Genomic DNA, 17,779 nt, shown 5'->3' on the forward strand with positions numbered 1-17,779 from the left:
TGAGGAGTGGGGTTTGGAAGGAAGAATGTTCCAGGCAGGAGGGCCTTGAGTGTAATGGCCTGAGTCAGGAGTGCCTTGGCCCTCTGGGGAGGCCAGGAGGGGCCAACATGGCGGGAATGGAGCGGGGGCTGGGGGGAAGTGGACACAGAGGGCAGCCAGGGCCATGCACACCCACCCACGCAGCCCAGGGCTTGGGCTGAGCGATGGGGGGAGAGCTGGGAGTGTGCTGACCCACCTGCCTGCTGTGTGGACAACAGATGGTGGGCTCAGCGGCTACCAACAGGGCCCTCTGTCATCGCCCACAGAGAGTGGAGGAGGCCAGCGTCTCCAGGGCTCACGCCTGTCCACGCCAGGACTCAGCATTTGAGTCCCTGGAAGGGTCACTTGCTAGCCCACCTGAGCGGCTCTCACCCCGTGGCGGGCACCGGAGACGGGCTGCTGGTGGGAGGGTTGCTCCTCAGGAAGGGCCCGTGTTAGCTGTGTGGAACAGGAAAGCGGGTGCCGTCTTCAGAAGATGAGGGCATTTGGCCACCATGGTGGGAGGGTGCCCACATGGCCAACGCAGAGTGGGGTGAGTGATGATGTGGGGTGGGGCCCCCAGGGGGATGCCACTGTGCAGAGGGAGGTCCAAGGGCCAGGTAGAGCGTCTCCTCAGACCTGACTCCCAAATCACCAAGACCTGACTGTGCCATTTCCATCCTCCTCAGCAGGGGTCCTCCCTACTTACCCTCCACCCCGTAGGGCTGGCTCAGACCCCCTTCCCACCTTCCCAGCCCAAGCAGCCCAACCCCCGCATCCCCCCACGCACTGGCGGCACGGCCACAGGAATTCACAGTGAAGTAGTTTCAAAGTGATGGTGATCGACAGGTGACAGAACATTCCAGAACATCATGTATATCCTCACAACACCCCTGTGAGGTAGGGTGACTAACACTGGCACAGAGGGAGAGATGAGGCCCAGCAAGTGAAGGGCCTTGCCCCAGGGCATCCCCTGGGCACGAGAAGGGCTGCACCCGTCTCTGTCTGGCAGGTCCGCTGGCTCCTGGTCTGGAGGTGGTGCTCGGTGGGCCAAGGTGACGGGTGCGATTTCTGTGTGAGACAATTCCATTTGCCATGTCCCTCACTCACAGATGGCACCCCTCACCTTGAGCCCAACTTCCCAGGCTTGGGGGCGCTGGTCCGGTGCCATCCTGGTCTGTGGACGATGGTGGGTGGTGGGCGAGGCCTGCAGTGGAGGTAGGGCCGGCTGGCGAGCGCATCTACCCACCAGATGACCACGAGGGTAGGGTCCGGCAGACGCCAGGGCGGGAAAGCCAGCCGCCTGCCCTCGAGGGCTCACAGTCTAGCCCACGTGAGAGGTAGCGCATGCAGTGGAGGGGCCCGGAAGGCGGCGGCAGAGCACCTGGGCTGCCGAGGGGCACGCGTCCTGGGTGCGGCTCAGCACTAAGTGCACGGGGATGTATGTGCGGCAGGAGCCAGGCCACAGGTGGTTGGGGCGCTGATGGGACAATACAGAAAGGCCGTGTTGGAAGCACCTGCAGGGAGTTCAGACGGAGTGAGGAGGAGCCTGACCGGAGGGTCCTGCTGCCATAGTTCAGGGAGAGACATGAACACACAGACTGAGGTGGCCCAGGCAGGCACTGACTGTCAAGGAGGCACGGGGGTGGGGTTCAGTCACCCCTTCACCAGCATGAACTGTCCAGCGCGATCCCAACATAGATCCCAACACTCTGCCCGGGTAGAGTGTCCTGCGAGACCCTGGGTCTGGGGCTGCTTGCTCAGCCCTCTGAGGATGCATCAAGAGCCCCCACGTTGGGCAGGGTGCTGGTTCTGAGGGTCCAGACACAAACAGCACTGGTTCTGACTTCCCCACGGTCCGGGCCACAGGCTCAGCAGTGCTGGGGTCCAACACGGGCCGGGAAGGCTGCCTCTGAGCAGCCACGTCCGGAAAGGGAGGCGGGCCGGGGAGACACCAGACTGGTGCCCTGGCCCCTGAGCCTAGCCGCAGAGGTGATGGGGACGGTCCATCGGGCATGCAGGCAGTGGCCACCAGGGGACAGTCAGGAGGGAGGAGGGGCAGGAAGAGCCTGGAGCAGGTCTCCCCAGGTGGGGACGCTGCTGGCTCGGCTTCCTTGCTGTACCTCCTGGAAAGCGTGGGGGGCCCAGAGCAGGAGGGAGGTGGAGACTGAGCATTTCTTTTCCTTTAGGGGAGACAGGCAGATAATATTCAACAGGAAGGTTTACAAGAAGCAAACTTCAGCCCTAATCATGGCCTAACCCCCATGGTGGAACGGTGCTCCAGGCGCCGTTGGTGAGGATATGTCACAAAGATGGGGGCAACATGCTCTAGCACAAGGGGTGCCTCCCTGGCATGGGCCTAGACCATGGCAGGAAGGACATGCCAGTGGAAATCAGTGGTGGCAGGAGCTTCATTCACCCTGCATGCCTTTGCTAGTACTGCTAGGTATGATAGATCAAGTGGGGCTGGCCTGGCTGTGTGGGGGTGAGGGTCCTGGCATAGCTCAGTGAGTCTGGATTCCCTTAAAAGAACCAGCTGGAAATTCACTGCATTCAACCCAGAACCCACAAGCCAACTTGCCCGTGACCCCGCCTGCCCCCACACAGGGCTTCAGCATCCGCAGGCCTCCCGCAGGTTGGACAGGACGCCTGGCTCCCACATGGGGTGTGGGTGAGCGCACACCTCTCTGTGCCAGACCACCTGCTGGGAAGGGTGGATGGAGCCCCACCCTGCACTGCAGGGTGGACACACCAGGTACAAGGCTGGGAGACTCAGGAGAAGCCTGAGGGGAGCCTCAGCAAGACCCAAACTGAGGAGTCTCGGAAAAGCTCAGGCTGGAAGCCCTGGCCCGGCCCAGCACAGCACGTGGCAGGCCGACGGGGAGGAAGGGGAAGCGGGCATTCTTGAGGTGCCAGGCAGCACTCCAGGTCCTTGAATCCTCTGCACTACAGGGTTTATTACCTCAAGGCCACAGGCAGCAGAGCAAGGTGTAAGGTGTAGATGCCCCCAAACAAACACTGTTTTCACTGCTGCAACCTGCTTCCTACCAGCGAGGGTGGGCTTGCCCCTGGCATAGGGGCTCACTACCAGGCAGGAGAGGTGTCCGTGCAGCTGGTGGGCAGAGTCGGGGAGAGGGGCTGTGTGCTCACGGTATGAACCCTAACAGGCTGAACTGCCCAGAGCAGAAATGGGGGTCCAGGTGGCATGGGCCCCTGATGCTACAGCAAGGAACCAGCCACAGAGATGGGGGATCCTGTGGATAGATGCTGGAAACAGATCTAGTAAACAAGCGCAAGAAACCAGACACGAATGTATACCCTGTCTGAGTCCATTTATATGACGTGCTGTCATAAAGGCTGACATCAGAGTGGTCAAGGGGCAGGGGCCAGGATGTGGACAGACGTACGCATAAGCTCATCCAGCTGCACATGCGCAGGGGTGCAAGGTCCTGGGGTGGCTGCCCTCAGGGGGAGAAAGAGCTGATGCTCAGTGGGCCCCAGCTCCTCCACAAGGCCAGGCCACAGAGGCCCCGCCCACAGCACCCAGCCCCTCCAAGACCACCCTCCGCCCTCACCCGGCAGAAACCACGCCCCTCTGAGACCACGCCCACCAAGGCCATGCCCAGGCAAGCTGCTCAGGCCCCTGACCCGAAGCACACACTGAGCCCACCTGGAAGCTAACTGGTGCCCCCAGCCCCCAAGCCTGGGTTCTGAGTTTGAGAGGCGGTTACACACCTATAAGTCATTTCCTCGCCACGTCATAGCTCCAAGCTGAGATGAGGCTTGGATTAAATGGCTGACTTGTGATTCTGTGGGGGTGTAATACAAGCTTTCCCTGCTAAGGTGGTGGTTTGACCAACTTAGCGCCTTTTTTGCCCCATTCAGGCGTCTTGGACGCACACTCTGACTCTCGCACCTGGGCAGGTGCCGGGTCCTAAGCTCGAGGCTCTGGGGGAAGAGGATTTGAGAAACTCTTGCTGGAAAGGATGTTCCAGGCCCTGTGTTAGCCACGCAGCCCCCCGGCCTCCGGCAGCTTCCCCAGCCCCATCCTGGTCCTCTGCAGGGCACCCCAGACTGTGGTGCCTTCACTGGGGGCACGGCCTCTGCCTAGACCCTTCCTGTAAACCCGTGGGCTGTATAGAAGCAGGTTCTTAAAGAATTTTCCTGTGCTTAGACTGAGTCCCAGAGCGCCAGCACACCAGGCCCGACAGATTCTTAAAAGAGTGTCCCGCAGGTTCTAAGTGCCCCCCCACGCCCGTGTCCTTCACGCCCCCTGACTCTGGTAGTGGCAGCAGCGACAGCAAAGTGCTCGAAGGGCTGAGCTGGGCGACGAGCACATGTGCACTGCCCACTACGTTTCACACTCTCGCTCCTTCATGTGTGAGAATACATCCCCGTTTTAAGGCAGGAGAAGGAAGCGCAGAGCATGGGCCCGCCCAGTGCTCTCAGGCCTAATGTGACAGAACCAGACACAAACCCAGCAGTGCACCCCCAATCCTGGGCTGCCAAGCAGGACCTGCAGCAAACCCTAGGGCCACCCCCAGGCCTGCGAGGCTCCAGGCCCCGAAGCCTCGCCCTCCCTCTGACGCTGAGGCTGCAAAATCCAGAGGAAGTCACACGTGTTTCTGCTTCTTGGCCACCACGGCCCTGCTTGGAGGCCGGCCAGCACCAACCACCCCCCACCTCCCAGTCGCCAGCAGGAGTCCAGCCCACCCAGAGTATTCTAGGTCTTTGGGGTCTTTCACGATGCAGTGCCCAGGCATGAACCTGAGCCTGGCCCCCTTCCTCCCCAGCCTTCTTCCTCTGCACCGTCAGCCGACGCCGTCCCTGCAGGCGGCCAGCTTTGTGCCCATGTGCCTGGTGGCTGCTGCTCCTGCCCCCGCTGCCGCCACAGCCTCAGCTTTCAAAACCCAGATCAAGTGTCACCACCGCTGTTGGGGCCGCCTCAGCCGCCCGGTGGGAGAAACTCATTTCTCCCACTCCCTCCATGCCCTGCTCACACCCCTGTTACGGCACAAAACACAACCACCACCGCTTGCCGGTCTGCCCATGAGAGGCCAGGAGGGCCAGGAGGAGCTGACTGCAGCGCCTCATCTCACATTCTGCCCTGCTGATGTCTCGCTTAGAGGGAAATATTTAGTAAAACTTAATACAGGAGCAAATGACTTAGTTTAGGGATGAACGGCCGCCCGCCCCCACCCATCGCTGGTGAAGGCTCTGGAACGCGGGAGCAGGGTGGAGCGTGCCCAGCAGGCCCGTGGGGCGCGTCGGCAGACAGCTGCCTCCTAATGGCGGCAGACGCAATGCCCTTCTCTCCTCCTCGACCGCATAGTCTCCACTCGAGAGTCGGGGTGGCTGCCCTGAGCTGGGCGCTGGCGGTACGGGCCCCAGAGAGCACAGCCACGGGGCAGGGGGACAGACAGGCCGGCCCCTGCAGCCCACTTACCTCCTTCTTGGGAATTCATGATGTTCAGGGCAAACAGCATGGCGTTGGAGAAGGTGGTCGCCTCTTCCTTGCTCGCGAAGTTCAGGCCATAGACCTGGCGGGCATCTCGCCACTGGTGGAAGGTTGGCGTCGCCTGGTTGTACTTCAGCCCTTTCACGATTGAATAATTGATCACAACCTGAGGGGAAAAGAGAGCGAAACGCTGTAAATAAATAAAAGGAAAGTGAGCTGGAGGGAGCCGCTGGGGCATCGTGTCCCCTGGGCCAGAGGACAGGGGCAGGGAGAGAGGTGGAGGGACAATGCCCAGGAAGCTCTTCAGTCCCACCTCGCGGGTGGCCAGGTCTGGGCACAGCTATTTCACCAAACTCGGAAGGCTGTGCGGGCTGGAGCTCCGTGGAGGAGCCTGAGCCGGCGTCAGCTCCCTTGGGCCTGCTCCTGGCCCTGCCTTCTTGAAGTCACCTGTGGTGCTCACTGCATTCCCTGGGACTCAGTTCCTCCTGCCTTGAGGTGGGGCAAGAACCCAGACTTTACCGCCCTGCTAGGCCACAGCGGGACCTTTATCTTTGCTGAACTTCCAGGTATAAAAGTCCTCAGGGCCCAGAGCCTTTGCTCACCCTCATTTATGCCTCTCACACCCTCGCAGAGGGCCTGGGACTTAGAATGCATGAATGGGTTATCATTTAAAAGTATCACTCAGATACTTTATCCCATACAGCCGCATCTGGATTGTTATCATGAATGCGCCAGGAAAGCCACTGGCCACCAGGAGCCACGCCAGGCCTGGCAGGGACAGGCCGAGAGGGGTCGGAGGGCTCAGAGTCCAGGCGCTCACAGGCCGTCAGGCCCCATGCCTGACGAGCTGCTACCCTGCTCTTTCCGACATCTAAGGGGGCTCTGGGAGGGCAGTGGGGGCTGGAGCCATTATTCTGTCCTTTCTGCTTAGAGCCACATGACTGAGCACCCCGGCACCAGGCAAGCTCTGGTCTGCACGATGGGCCACGTGCCCTCAATGAGGCCCACCACACACCGGAGCCCCCACGGCTGCCAGCCCGTGCCAGGGCTACACCAAGCTGAAATCTTCTTCAGGGTCGTAACTACGCCGTATTCTTTGTTCTGTTCTCGGGGTACACCGGAAGAGTGAGACTTCTCCCCACATGTGGCCTTCAGAGGTTTGAAACAGCGGCTCTGTCTTTTCAGTCTCTCCCTCTTTGTCCCTCAACCTGTCTCCCCCTTCGGCCACCACACACCTCGCACTGGTTGGGGCGCCCTCCCCTTATAGATTTCAGTTTGGGGCACTGAGGTTGGGACCAGACATTCTGGGGGAAGCCTGACCAGCAGGATAGGACCCCCCTCCCAAACCACTACTGTTGCTTCAGCCTGAGGCGTGACGAATGTTTCGGTGGTCATAACTCATTCGACCAAAGATCTTGTGGTTTTTCACCCTCAATCTGAGATTCAGGCCGGTCCTTAGTCACCAATAGTGGTCACCAATACTGCCCCCTACTGGCCCTTTTCTCCACAAATGAGCACCTGGTTTTCTCCACCTGGTTAGCAAAACGGGGGTGATGATTCTCTTATAGCCTTATGGGGCAACTGGGAGCTGAAGTAATAGAGGTGAAAAGTACCTCACGGAAGGTGTCCTCCACGTGCTCACAGACCCAGGCAGGCCTGTCTCTTAAAGTATCTGACCTTGTGGGCTATAAAGGAAACGGCTGTGAAATCCGTCTTTTCCCTTGTGGTCCACGAGAGTCATTACGGGCCCGGCGTCCTGGTGCCTTCTCCAGTGCCTCTGTGTATCAGGAATCTCTTTCTGCTCCCGGCTAACATGCCTGCCCACGTTGGGGAGAGATTCAAGCACATTCTAGGGCCTCCCTCTTGAAGACGCAATTCCAAGTGGAAGGCTGTGCTGGCAGCTTCTTTGCCAGGACCTAGACCCCAGGATTTATCACCAAGGTTCTCCCTGCAGTGCTCCCTGCTGCAGTCCTCCCTGTGGGAAACCCCACATGTGGCTTCCTTGGAAGGCAGCAGTGGGGCGCAGAGCTCCATGTTGGTCCCAGGGAGTCTCCCACCTGTGCCAGCTGTCCTCTTCCTGTGCCCTGGAGGGCCCCCAAGGGGCCCCTAAGTGGGCACTTAGGGGCTTCACTTAGGGAGCCTACTGTGGTTCAGCAACTGCACTGGCCACGGAGCTTCTGTCAAAGGAGTATCAGGCACTGCTCCCCCAGCCCACCCTCGGTGTGATTTGAGCGTGTCGTCACTGTGATTGGTGCAGAGTGTTACATGTCCCTCCTCCAAAAGGCAGAGCCAGACCAGCAAATTGCAAGACTAGAGAAGCAACTTCTAGGAAGTTTCTAGAAAAACTGTCAACCATTAAGGCCCATCAACAAGGGGAGGAGATACCCCTGCAGGTGTAAGAGTTTAAGGACGGACAGACTGCGTGTTATCAGGGGCCCTGAAGTGGAAGCGTCCTTTTGGCTGCAAGTATCAGAAACTCAGTAGGGCTCTATTAAGATGGAGACCCATTCAGCAGACAATACACTAAAAATAGAGTCTGGAGTTTCCGTTCTCTTTTCTAGGTGCTCACGTGCTGATTCTTTTTTTTTTTTTTAAGATTTATTTATTTATGCATACAAGAGCTGGGGTACAGGCCAGAGGTGTGGGAGGTGAGAGGATTCACCAGAGACAGAGTGGGGAGCAGAATATGCAGATGTACTGAAATCCACTGCTGAGGGGAGCAGAGGGGAGACAGGAGGGTTCTGCTGTGCCCTGTGGGTCAGCTCCCTGGTCGGGGATCGAATTTGTGCTGCAGTGGCTGCGGATAGCTTCCTAGTGCTGAGACTTAACACCCTGCCCCACCGGGGAGGTCCCTCACATGCTGATTCTTACAGGGATAGCAGCTAACTTGCCGCTCAGCTTAGCCCTGACTTGACCAAAGGGGCTGCCAGAAGAGGCTACTTCAGCAGAGTTTTCATAAATCCTGAGACTATGGATCTGCAGGCTTTGCTGCTTAGCAGGCCCTGTCAACCTCTGAGAGCTAAGGGGGTATGTCCAAAATTGACCAGGGCCACCTGTGGCTGCTCCCTCCACCCATGCCATGCCAGGCCACGGCACCCCAGGGACGTGACCATTCCTGCCAGAGTGCATGCATGTTGCGCTGGCACAGGTGCTTACCTGCGATGCCCACACTATCTTATCTGCCTGCCCAGGATGTACTGTGAGCTAAGTGCCCTGGTCTTCAACCCCTTGACAGTCCTTCCAGAGTAAGAATCGGGGAGCTGAGCAATCAAGCCTCTTCGTGCCTACCATGAGTCTGCAGGCAGAGAAGAAACTAACACGTCCCTCTAAGACACTGCTCAGAGCTGTTTCACACCTACCATATGAGCACACTCCCCTGGGGGCGGCGTGGACACTGTCTGCGTTGGATGGGAGGGAGGGAGCTCAGAAAAGAGTTGGCTCAGGGGGCCTCCCCGGGAGCCAGAATTTGAACTCTCATCTTAGGACTCCAAATCTACCTGGGCTCCACCTGCTCCCCAGCACTCACCTGCTGGTCCTGAAGCTTCACGCCCACGACCCGGAAGGTGCTGCTGGCAGTGTTGTGGTAGATGTTGACGCGGCTGAATCCCTGTTGGCCCGGTTTGATGGGCACCCACTTCTTACTGGTGTCATCGTAGACCATCACGGAAGCCCGGGCTTGGCAGATACTCTGTTCACTGCAGAGCAAGAGAAAACCCTAGCGTCAGCCCCTAGCAGCCAACAAGATGCCCGCCTTACAGCATTCAGCCGGGCAGCACTGGCCATCATGTGGATAAGATCCCGCTCCTGTAGACTAGAGCAATCGAAACCGAAAGATCTGGCTATATCCTGTCTCGCTGAGGACGTTTACCAGATAACTTCTCTGGCCAGAGAGTATGGGGGACACGAGACAGCCCCGGAGAGACAGCAGTCCTCACTCAAATCAGCGCAGTCTTCAGAGGGTGTCTGGGGCCCCACCCCTTTATTTCCGAGCAGCTCAGTCCATCCTGACCTGTGACGGCTGCAGTCTCCAGCATAGTGGAACCCCCAAGTAGCACGAATCGTCGCCAGAAGGCACCCCACAATGGGAGGAGAGGTGGGTGTTGAAGAGGAGGCCACAGAAACACAATGGAAGAATCAAATAAAACACAAAGCCCAGCAACCTGGCCAGCGGATGGAGAAGCGACACGTGCCGGACGCCGCTGGTCACAGAGCGTCCAGGCAGCCGAGAAGCAGCTGTGTCACGCTCGCTTCCCGAGTTTAAAGGGCAGAGAGGCGAGGGCCTCGTCAGCGCCGTGTTAGTCTCATAAAAGGTAGAGAAAGAAGACATTTGACAAGATCCCTGCCCCAGCCCCAGAGATTGCTAGGTGAGAAAGCTGGCCCCTGTGAGATTAGCCCTCAGTGACGTGAAACCTCAGCTGGGCGAGGTTGTCCCTTCCCACGGGTTACAGGGGCGCAGCTCCAGGTCCCCATTCCCCAGAGATTATAGGCCATCCAGTGTGTAGCCACAATGTGAACAATAACCGTGTTTGCAGTGTTGAGGACCAGCCTTTTCATACCAACTCCTCACTTCACTTCAGGTGAGTCCTCACGCACATCACAATTGTCCAGCTGACAACATGGGCCCAGCGCTAGCATCAGACCCACCCGGCGCCTACTCTGCCCCCTCGGCCTGGCTGCTGAGCCCTCAGCTCCACTCTGGAGGCCAGGGCTCCAGGGCACCTGTGGCCAGCCATTCACGCCTGGTGCTGAGGGCTCTGTCCATGGACTGTGGTACTGGGAGGGAATGAAAGAGTTTTTGGCAGAGTTCTGCTGCATTTCCTCTGATGATCTGTCATTCATTCAACAAACATTTAAGGGAAAATCAGTGATAAAGCAAGCCTGGTTCTTTCCAGAAAAAGAGTAAAACTAAACAACACTCTGCTATACTTTTTGAGTTTTCTTTTATGAGCATATGTTTAGGAAGAGTGTTTCTCCCTGAGCTGCCTTTGGGGCCTGGAAATTAGAGTAAATGGTACCCCTAATCAGGCTTTGGTTTAAATCATGGTCCCACAAATCCAGCTCTGGGGGAAGTTGTGCCACTTTCTGCTGCTGACTGGTCAGGGAGACCCTGAAACACAGCATGTGCTAGTTAATGAAACAGGAACTTTGCTACGTTAGCAGGATCTGCACCCCCATCCCAGCTCCACCACCTGTTGGGTGTGACCACAGAAGCAGGGAGAGGATCCAGGCAGGGCCGTGCTTGCTGGAACCCTGTGTCGGCCATGGTGCTCCCCCTCCCCCTCACCAAGGAGTCTGTGAAGGGGGCAGAGCAGAGCGCCCACCGGCCCGGCTGAGGCTCTGGATACCTGTGCATGTGCAGGGAGCCAGGCTTTTCCAGGTCGCTCCCCACAAAGGCTGCACACACCAGGAAGCCCGTGTCTGTCCACTCCTGCCCGGCGAGAGGGCTGCTCAAGGGGGTGACCCAGCTTGGGCCTCTGCATCAGTGGGGCTCAAACTTTCCTGGCTCCGCTGCGGGCTGCGCCACTCCCTGCCACTCTACTGTCACAGCAGTCAGACCCCTCATGCCGAGGCTGTCCCTCTGCCCGTCCCTTTGTCCTTAGGTCCCCACACCTCCTGCATCCACAGGGTCTGGGCTCTGCTTGGAAGACCTGAAGTGACTGGCCCTGTTCCGGGGCAGGCTCCCAGGGCCGGGGCCTGCCGGTCTCATGCTCCACTGTGCCTCCAGAACCTGGCACACAGCAGGTGCCTAATAAGGGCTCACAGTGGAACCTCAGGGCCAAACAGGACCCTGGAGATGACCTGAGCCCTCCAGGTCAGCAGGGCATAGCCTGTGAAGCAACATACGTGCATGCTGAGCCCTGAAGGATGGTCCTGCCTGCGTGAGTGTGCAAGCGTGCGTGCACCCCTCTCCAGGCACCCCATCCTGCTGCGAAATGTCACCAAGGTTAGCTTGCCCCCTTGTTCTGAGTGGTGTTCCGTTCACTGTCCCCCAGGGGGAGCCTGTGACCCACAGATGGAGCAGCGAAGGTCCGTCATGCAGGTCACAGGCCCGCACCCCTGCCCTCTGGCCATGCTCTGGCCCCAGGGCGTCCCTCATAACTGGGTGTTCACTTCGGAGGGCAGTGGTGAGGGTGACAGGCTCTGACCTCCGCACACTTGGTGGGAGGAAACAAGACCTGGGGGGCTGGGGACCCAGGGAGCCTGAGACAATGGTGCACCCCAGCATTCAGGAAGGGGGTTGGGGTGTGGGCTAGAGGCCAGAAGAGCTGGCGTGCAAAGAACCGCAAGCCCTCGTGGGGTCCCAGAGTCCCGGGGTGGCACATGCCTCCCAGGGGCTTGTGTGGAGCAGTCATGAAGCCCCCCCAGGAAGGCCTGAACCCCAGCAGCTGGTTTTCTTGTAAATAAGGCCACAGGTTCCTTTTTATGGTGGTTGTCTATAACACTTCAGGTTCAAATTAAACGGTGGTTAACCAAAAAACCCTGGCTGTTTTGGGCCCCCCTCCAACTGCTCGTTGGTCTCTGCTTAGTTTGTGACTCCCCACAAAATCTAGATGCAAGAAAATACGCGTGTAATCCACTGCAGCGTGGTCTTGCTGATGACCCCTTAGGGCTGATTCTGTAGGGATGGCCTCGGTGGCCTCCAGCCTGGACATGCCCTGAGCTCCAAATACTCACCTGCTGCCCCACAGCTCGCAGGGTGCATGGCGCCCCAGGACCCAACCCCTGGCATCACCCGCTCAACGTTTAGACCAAAGAGAGTCAGTTTGATAGATGTTAAATATTTTCTTTTCAAAACCACCATTTCTTGGATTTTCTTTCATTTATTGAATGAACTACTTAAAAAAAATGAACATGCAAAATTCCTTTTACTAAATTGAAAAAGTCGCTGCCTACGTCCCCCCAACAGAACCCTCCAGTTAGTGTCTGCGCACACACAGCCTTGGCCCCAAGCCCTGTGAAGCTGCAGAGGAAGGTTGGCGATTCTCAGGGAGCCCACGTCTTGGTGAGCTGCCTTTAAAGATCCCAACGACCGGCTGATTGAAGGCCCCCCTCCCCCCAGGGCCTCTGGGCAGCTGGAAGGGCCCTCTTGGCCCTAGGCCTCACCCTGGCCAGTGTGCCCACATGATGTCCCGGAACCCTGGGAATCCTGAGAACCAGGCGCTGGCTTTAATCAACACGCAAATTCCCAGGCGCCTGGCAGGGCAGGTCACACCTTCCAGCTGATTCTGACGCAAGTGGCCCACAAAGTGAACCAAGAGCCCCTGCCTGTCTGGGTCAGCCCTGCCCTACCCTGCGCTCACCTGTCCTGGTCTTCTTTCGCAGCGAAGGATCCCACCACAGCCTCCGCATGCGGGAGGCCCACACTCAGAAGCCTGAGACAGAAGCGCCTGCTCTCCGCCTCAGCAGCGACAGCCACACCTGCCCACTCCCTGGCTCTGGAAACCGGAAGTCACCTCTGCTCTACTTCCACAGCCCTCACCTGGCTGGTCCTTCCTCTCTCTCCCTGTGGCTGAGCCTCCCAGCCCTTGTCTTTTCTCCTTGAAACCTTCACCCCTTACTTCTGGGTTCACCCCTCATGCTCCCTGACTCCCCAGGTTCACCAGAAAGACTCTTGGTGTAGGCGGCTCTGGCTAAGCCTCCCTTCAGGTGAGCCTGGCCGTGCACTTGCTCACACCAGTGCCTGACCTGCCTCTTGGGCTCTCCTGGCATCTCTCCTTGGCTGCCTTGGGGCTGTTCACAGACTCAGCGCCTGCCAGCACCTGAAGCAGCACTGTGCCTGTGGCCGAGGTGTCTAACAGCCCTACTCTCTGCCTCTCTGCTCCAGCCCATGCCGTTCCCCAGCCTGGGTTGCTTTTCCCAGCAGAGCTGACCACTAACTCCTCACCCCAGACTGAAGACCCGTGACTTCCTGCGGGCAGCCCTAGCTGTAGGCTGGCAGGTGCTCCTCCTTTGAAGCGGCACCTCCCAGAGCGGCCCCCAGCAAGGACCGGCTTTCCTGCGGGTGGTCACCCTTGGAGGCCACTCTGTCTCTGGAGTGCCAAGGCTGGTTCTTTCTTGGGTGCGGGAACCCCTCCTTGCTCTCCCAGACAGACATGCCTGCCCGGCACAGGCTGTGAGAATGAGGCCTGTGTGCCCGGCCTCTGTGGGGCGCTGAGGGGACCCCACACCTGGGGGCAGGGCCAGCATATGGGTCCACTCCCTTGCCAGGCTCCATCCTCCCTGCAGCCCCTTGCCCCACAGGTGGGCGGGCCTCGCAGGTCTGACCTGTGTGCCTTCAAGCGCACCCCTTCAGGGGGTGGTCACAGTACTCTCCAATATCCATTAAGGACTGGTCTGAAGTCTCCCCAGGAGTGAGACAGCCCTTGCTGCCTAAACCCTGCCTTCTTCCTCTTTCTCTGGAGACCTTTTTCTCGGGGTCCCACTCACCCACCCGTCCCACCGCCTCCCAAGCACCCAGGCCTCAGAGCCCGGGCCTCGCCCCACTGCAGCTTGCGCTCGCTCCCAGCGTGACGGACGTGGCCTGGCCCTGAAGTTTTCCCTAGGCTCTCATGGGGCCTGGTTCTTTTCGGGACTGTCCCTTTCCGACCACTGTCCTTCTGCAGAGAAGTCAGAGGGAGCCAGGCTTGCCGGGGCCGGCTCGGGGATGCTGTGACTGGGGAAGTCTAAAAGTGAAGGCAATGACCTGCCTGACTAGCTGTCAAGCTTGTTGGAGCTAGAGAGACAGGAGCTAAACCAGCGTAGGGCACTCGGGGCCAGCATCCAGCGTGCCGTCCAGACCAGGAGATGGCCCTGGTGGCCAGCACCCGCCTGAGGACCAGGCGGAGATGCAGGTGCATAGCAGACGTCACCTCTGAGTCTTTTGAGCTTTAAGAAGACCCAGGTGGGGCCTCCCTGGTGGCGCAGCAGTTGAGCGCTGGGTTGCGAAGCTGCCCGCAGCCTCTGCAGAGCCGGTTCGATCCCCGGCTGCTCCCGGGCCACCGGAGGAGGGTCCCGCATGGCGCGCAGACCTCTCCTGCCGCCCGCTGCTCCCCTCAGCAGTGTACTTCGGTCCTTCTGCCTGCTCTGCTCTCCGCTCTGGCTCTGGTGAATTCTCTCAACCTCCCGCGCTTCTGACTGTACCCAGTGCTTGTATAGATAAATAAATAAATCTTAAAAAAAAAAAAAAAAAAAAGAAGACCCAGGTGGCAGGTTCCTGAAGGTGGCCTGAGAGAGCTGGAATCGCTGGGACGAGGGCTGGGTCCCCCAGGACTGTCACTGGTCCCCAGAGGCTAGGCCTCCCTGCCGGGGCAGGTACCAAGACTGGGGTTTTCTGTTTCTCCCGTGAAGGCTTTTGGTTTTTTCTTTAAAAAATATTGTTCATTTCTGTGGCTCCAGTAACTGCAACCTAGTGATTGCTCAATTAATAGATTTGCATAGACACTGTCAAGTTTGCCCAGTTTTGTCAGTTCTCACATTTCTCAGCCTTCAAGGAGCCTTGGAGGGGTGACTCACCAGAGACCCAGCCACCCCTGCTTTCCCTGTCTCTCTGCCCGTGTTCATGTAAAAACCAACCAAGAAAAACACCCCATTTACTGAGTGCTGACTGTGGGCCAACTAGGCTTGTACTTGAAAGATACCCGACTATTCCAGGGAGGGCACGCTAGCACACAACACAGGTACCCTGCGCCCAGATGTGCAAAGTGCCCGGGGCAGGAGAGGGCGTGTTCAGTCCTGCTGGGAGAGGCCGAGCGACGGCGTGAGCAAGGGCTTGGAGGGGATCGAGGCCCCCTCCAGGCTCCGTCCTGTCTCAACACATGTCCAAGAGGAACAAGGAAACGCACACCTCGGATGCCCCATCATGTCCCACCCAGCGACAGGGAGACCGATATGGAAGCGGAGCTGCAGGCTTCAGTGAACGAAGCCCAAATGCAGGGTTAACCTCAGACGCCTGCCCTTATACCCTAGCCGGCTGGGAGGCTCAGTCTGTGGTGTTTGCCTTTCTGTACACCGATCCACTGCCCCAGATGCCTGGCCAGCTGGTCTCCTGTCCCTGCGGAGCCAGGGGAATCTGGAAAACACACTCCAACCAACTGTTGAGAGTCTGATATTCTTAGACTGTCCTGTCTCACAGCCACTTCCCACACGTTCTCCACGGCACCCATGCAGCCCTTTCCCTGGGGCGCCTCAGAGGCCCTGTGGACGCCAGGGCCGCTCCACCCCAAGCACACACACAAATCCCCTCCGAAGCCTGGGCCGCTCATGCCTGTGGGGGTGCAAGGGGTCGGGGCCCAGCCGGGGCAGCTGTGGCCAGCTGGCTGGGCCACAGGCTGGGGCCACCTGCTCCTCTGCACGGGAAATGAAGACCTGCACATGGGGCCGCTGAGGCTCCCCGCTGACCTCCAGTGACCAGCATAGCAATCTGGCCCCGCTCAACTGAGGTGCATCCAGCCCACCTGTCACAGGTGAGCACCGCCTCCTGCCACCGAAGAGCTCTAGGCGGAAGGGCAGAGATGGGAGCGAGGATGGCAGGGGGCCAAGGCCGTTTCGCTGGAATCAGCAGCGTGAAGCAGGCTGCAGAGAAAGAGGAGGCGGCCTTGATCCCAGCCTGACCCTGCAGCTTTAGGCGAGTTCCTTTCAGAGGCTCCAGCTCAGCTTTAAATCCCGACTCTGCCAAATGACCCCGGTGATCTGGAATGAGCAGCCACCTAAGCGCTGACCTGCGCGCTCACCTGCAGACGGCACTGACGACGTGGCCCCGGGAGGACGAGTAAGCACAAGCGCGCATGGAGCATGATGGTGTGTGACACTTAAAGACGGGCGGCTGCTGCCCCTCTCCTTAGGTTCTGTGATGGGGTGTCCTGGCGGCGCCCCCTTATTCACGCTGCAGCCCCCCACCCTCCCTTTCCTGACCCTGGAGCCCATCAGGCAGACTTCCCAGCTCAAGGCCTTTGCACTCAGATTCCCCACCCCCACCTTTGAGTGGCCATGGCCAGCGGTTTTCCACCACATCGTTCTGCCTTTTCCGGCCTCTGGGCCGTGCTTTCTTGACCGTGTCCCCTCACTCGGATCCCAGTCCCATCTCTGGGCCTGGAGCAGCCCTGGGAGCTGCTAGCGGACGCCTGTTCGGTCTCTGCAGAGGATCGCAGCCGGCAGAGGCAACCCAAAGGCCCATCTCTCCCGACAGCTACTCTTTTTAACTGTGCCAACTACTATTTCTGTACGTTCAGGGTCTCCACGTTTCTGTGAGGGCTGTCTCCCCTCTGAGTGAGGTCGCCGCATGCCTAGGGTGTGGGAGTCGGCCGCAGAGTGCCAAGGTGGGGAGAGCTTGCCTGCAAGACCTGGGCCTTTCATCGCTGGCCACGGTGCTTGCTGGGCTGCTCACTTCCGGCCTTGGTGTCTCTTTCTCTATGAAAGGCAACAAGAAAACCAGCCCCTGCTCTCAGTCAGGCATGTGGTGAGCTGTCCTGTGGGCAGGCACGTGCTCATGAGGGCCAGCCCCAGGCCGCAGCCAGGTGCTCAGAGTCCCTCCACGGAGGGGTGGCCAGAGACGGGCAGAGGAGATACTGTCCTGACAAGAGGGCCCTGTGTCCCCACTGTGGGGCCATAGGGACTTGGGCATCTGGGAGCTCACCCCACATGTCGGCAGGCACATTGGGCACCTGGGAGCTTACCCCACACGTTGGTGGCACATTCTGGCAGAGGTTGCACGCGCAGCTCCCTGAGGCTGGTCCACTGGCCACTCGGCAGGGCGGCAGGGCCACTCACCATGGGCACTCCCCGCCCAAGACGAGCCCTGCCCACTTGGCACCTCTTTTCCAGGCAGTGCACCTCTGAGCTGGGCAAGAGTGTTCAGACTTCAAAATCACCATCAGTGACAACAGAGCCTTCCCCCGGAAGGAATGTCGAGGGATTCTTAGAGGGAGAATTCAGTTAAGGGGCGGTAAGTGCCTCAAGCACCACTGGCCCTGACAATCCGGTGTTGAGGGTCTCACAGATCCTCTCAAGACAGAAATTTCTAAGATTTCTATACTTTAAAAGACCAGAGAGGGTCCTCCCTGTTGGCGCAAGGGGTTAAGCACCGCACTATGAAGCAATCCGCAGCCGCTGCAGCACGAGTTTGATCCCCTGCCGGCCAGGGAGCAACCCACATGGCGCAGCAGACTTCTCCTGTCTCTCCCGCTGCTCCCCTCAGCAGTGTATTTCAGTCAGTCTGCCTGTTCTGTTTCCCACTCTGTCTCTGGTGAACCCTCTCACCCCCCGCATCTCTGTCCTGTGCCCCAGCTCTTGCATGCATAAGTAAATAAATCTTTAAAAAAATAAATA

At 58.9% G+C, this 17,779-nt stretch overlaps 1 protein-coding gene across 2 annotated transcripts in view; it reads right to left on the bottom strand.

The window, feature by feature from the left end:
- Window positions 1–9,167, bottom strand: part of EVL (Enah/Vasp-like) — a 32,544-nt gene extending 23,377 nt beyond the window's left edge. For both annotated transcript variants that reach the window (XM_084240590.1, XM_084240589.1), the window contains exons 1-2: window positions 9,003–9,167; window positions 5,465–5,642 (exon numbers count right to left, since the gene is read on the bottom strand). In XM_084240590.1, coding sequence (XP_084096716.1) covers window positions 5,465–5,642; window positions 9,003–9,137 — 313 coding nt within the window. In that variant the 5' untranslated portion in view covers window positions 9,138–9,167. The remainder of the gene's footprint in view (window positions 1–5,464; window positions 5,643–9,002) is intronic.
- Between the last annotated feature and the right edge of the window lie 8,612 nt (window positions 9,168–17,779).

The sequence above is a fragment of the Talpa europaea genome, assembly GCF_964194135.1.
Source record: "Talpa europaea genome assembly, chromosome: 8".
Taxonomy (NCBI): domain Eukaryota; kingdom Metazoa; phylum Chordata; class Mammalia; order Eulipotyphla; family Talpidae; genus Talpa; species Talpa europaea.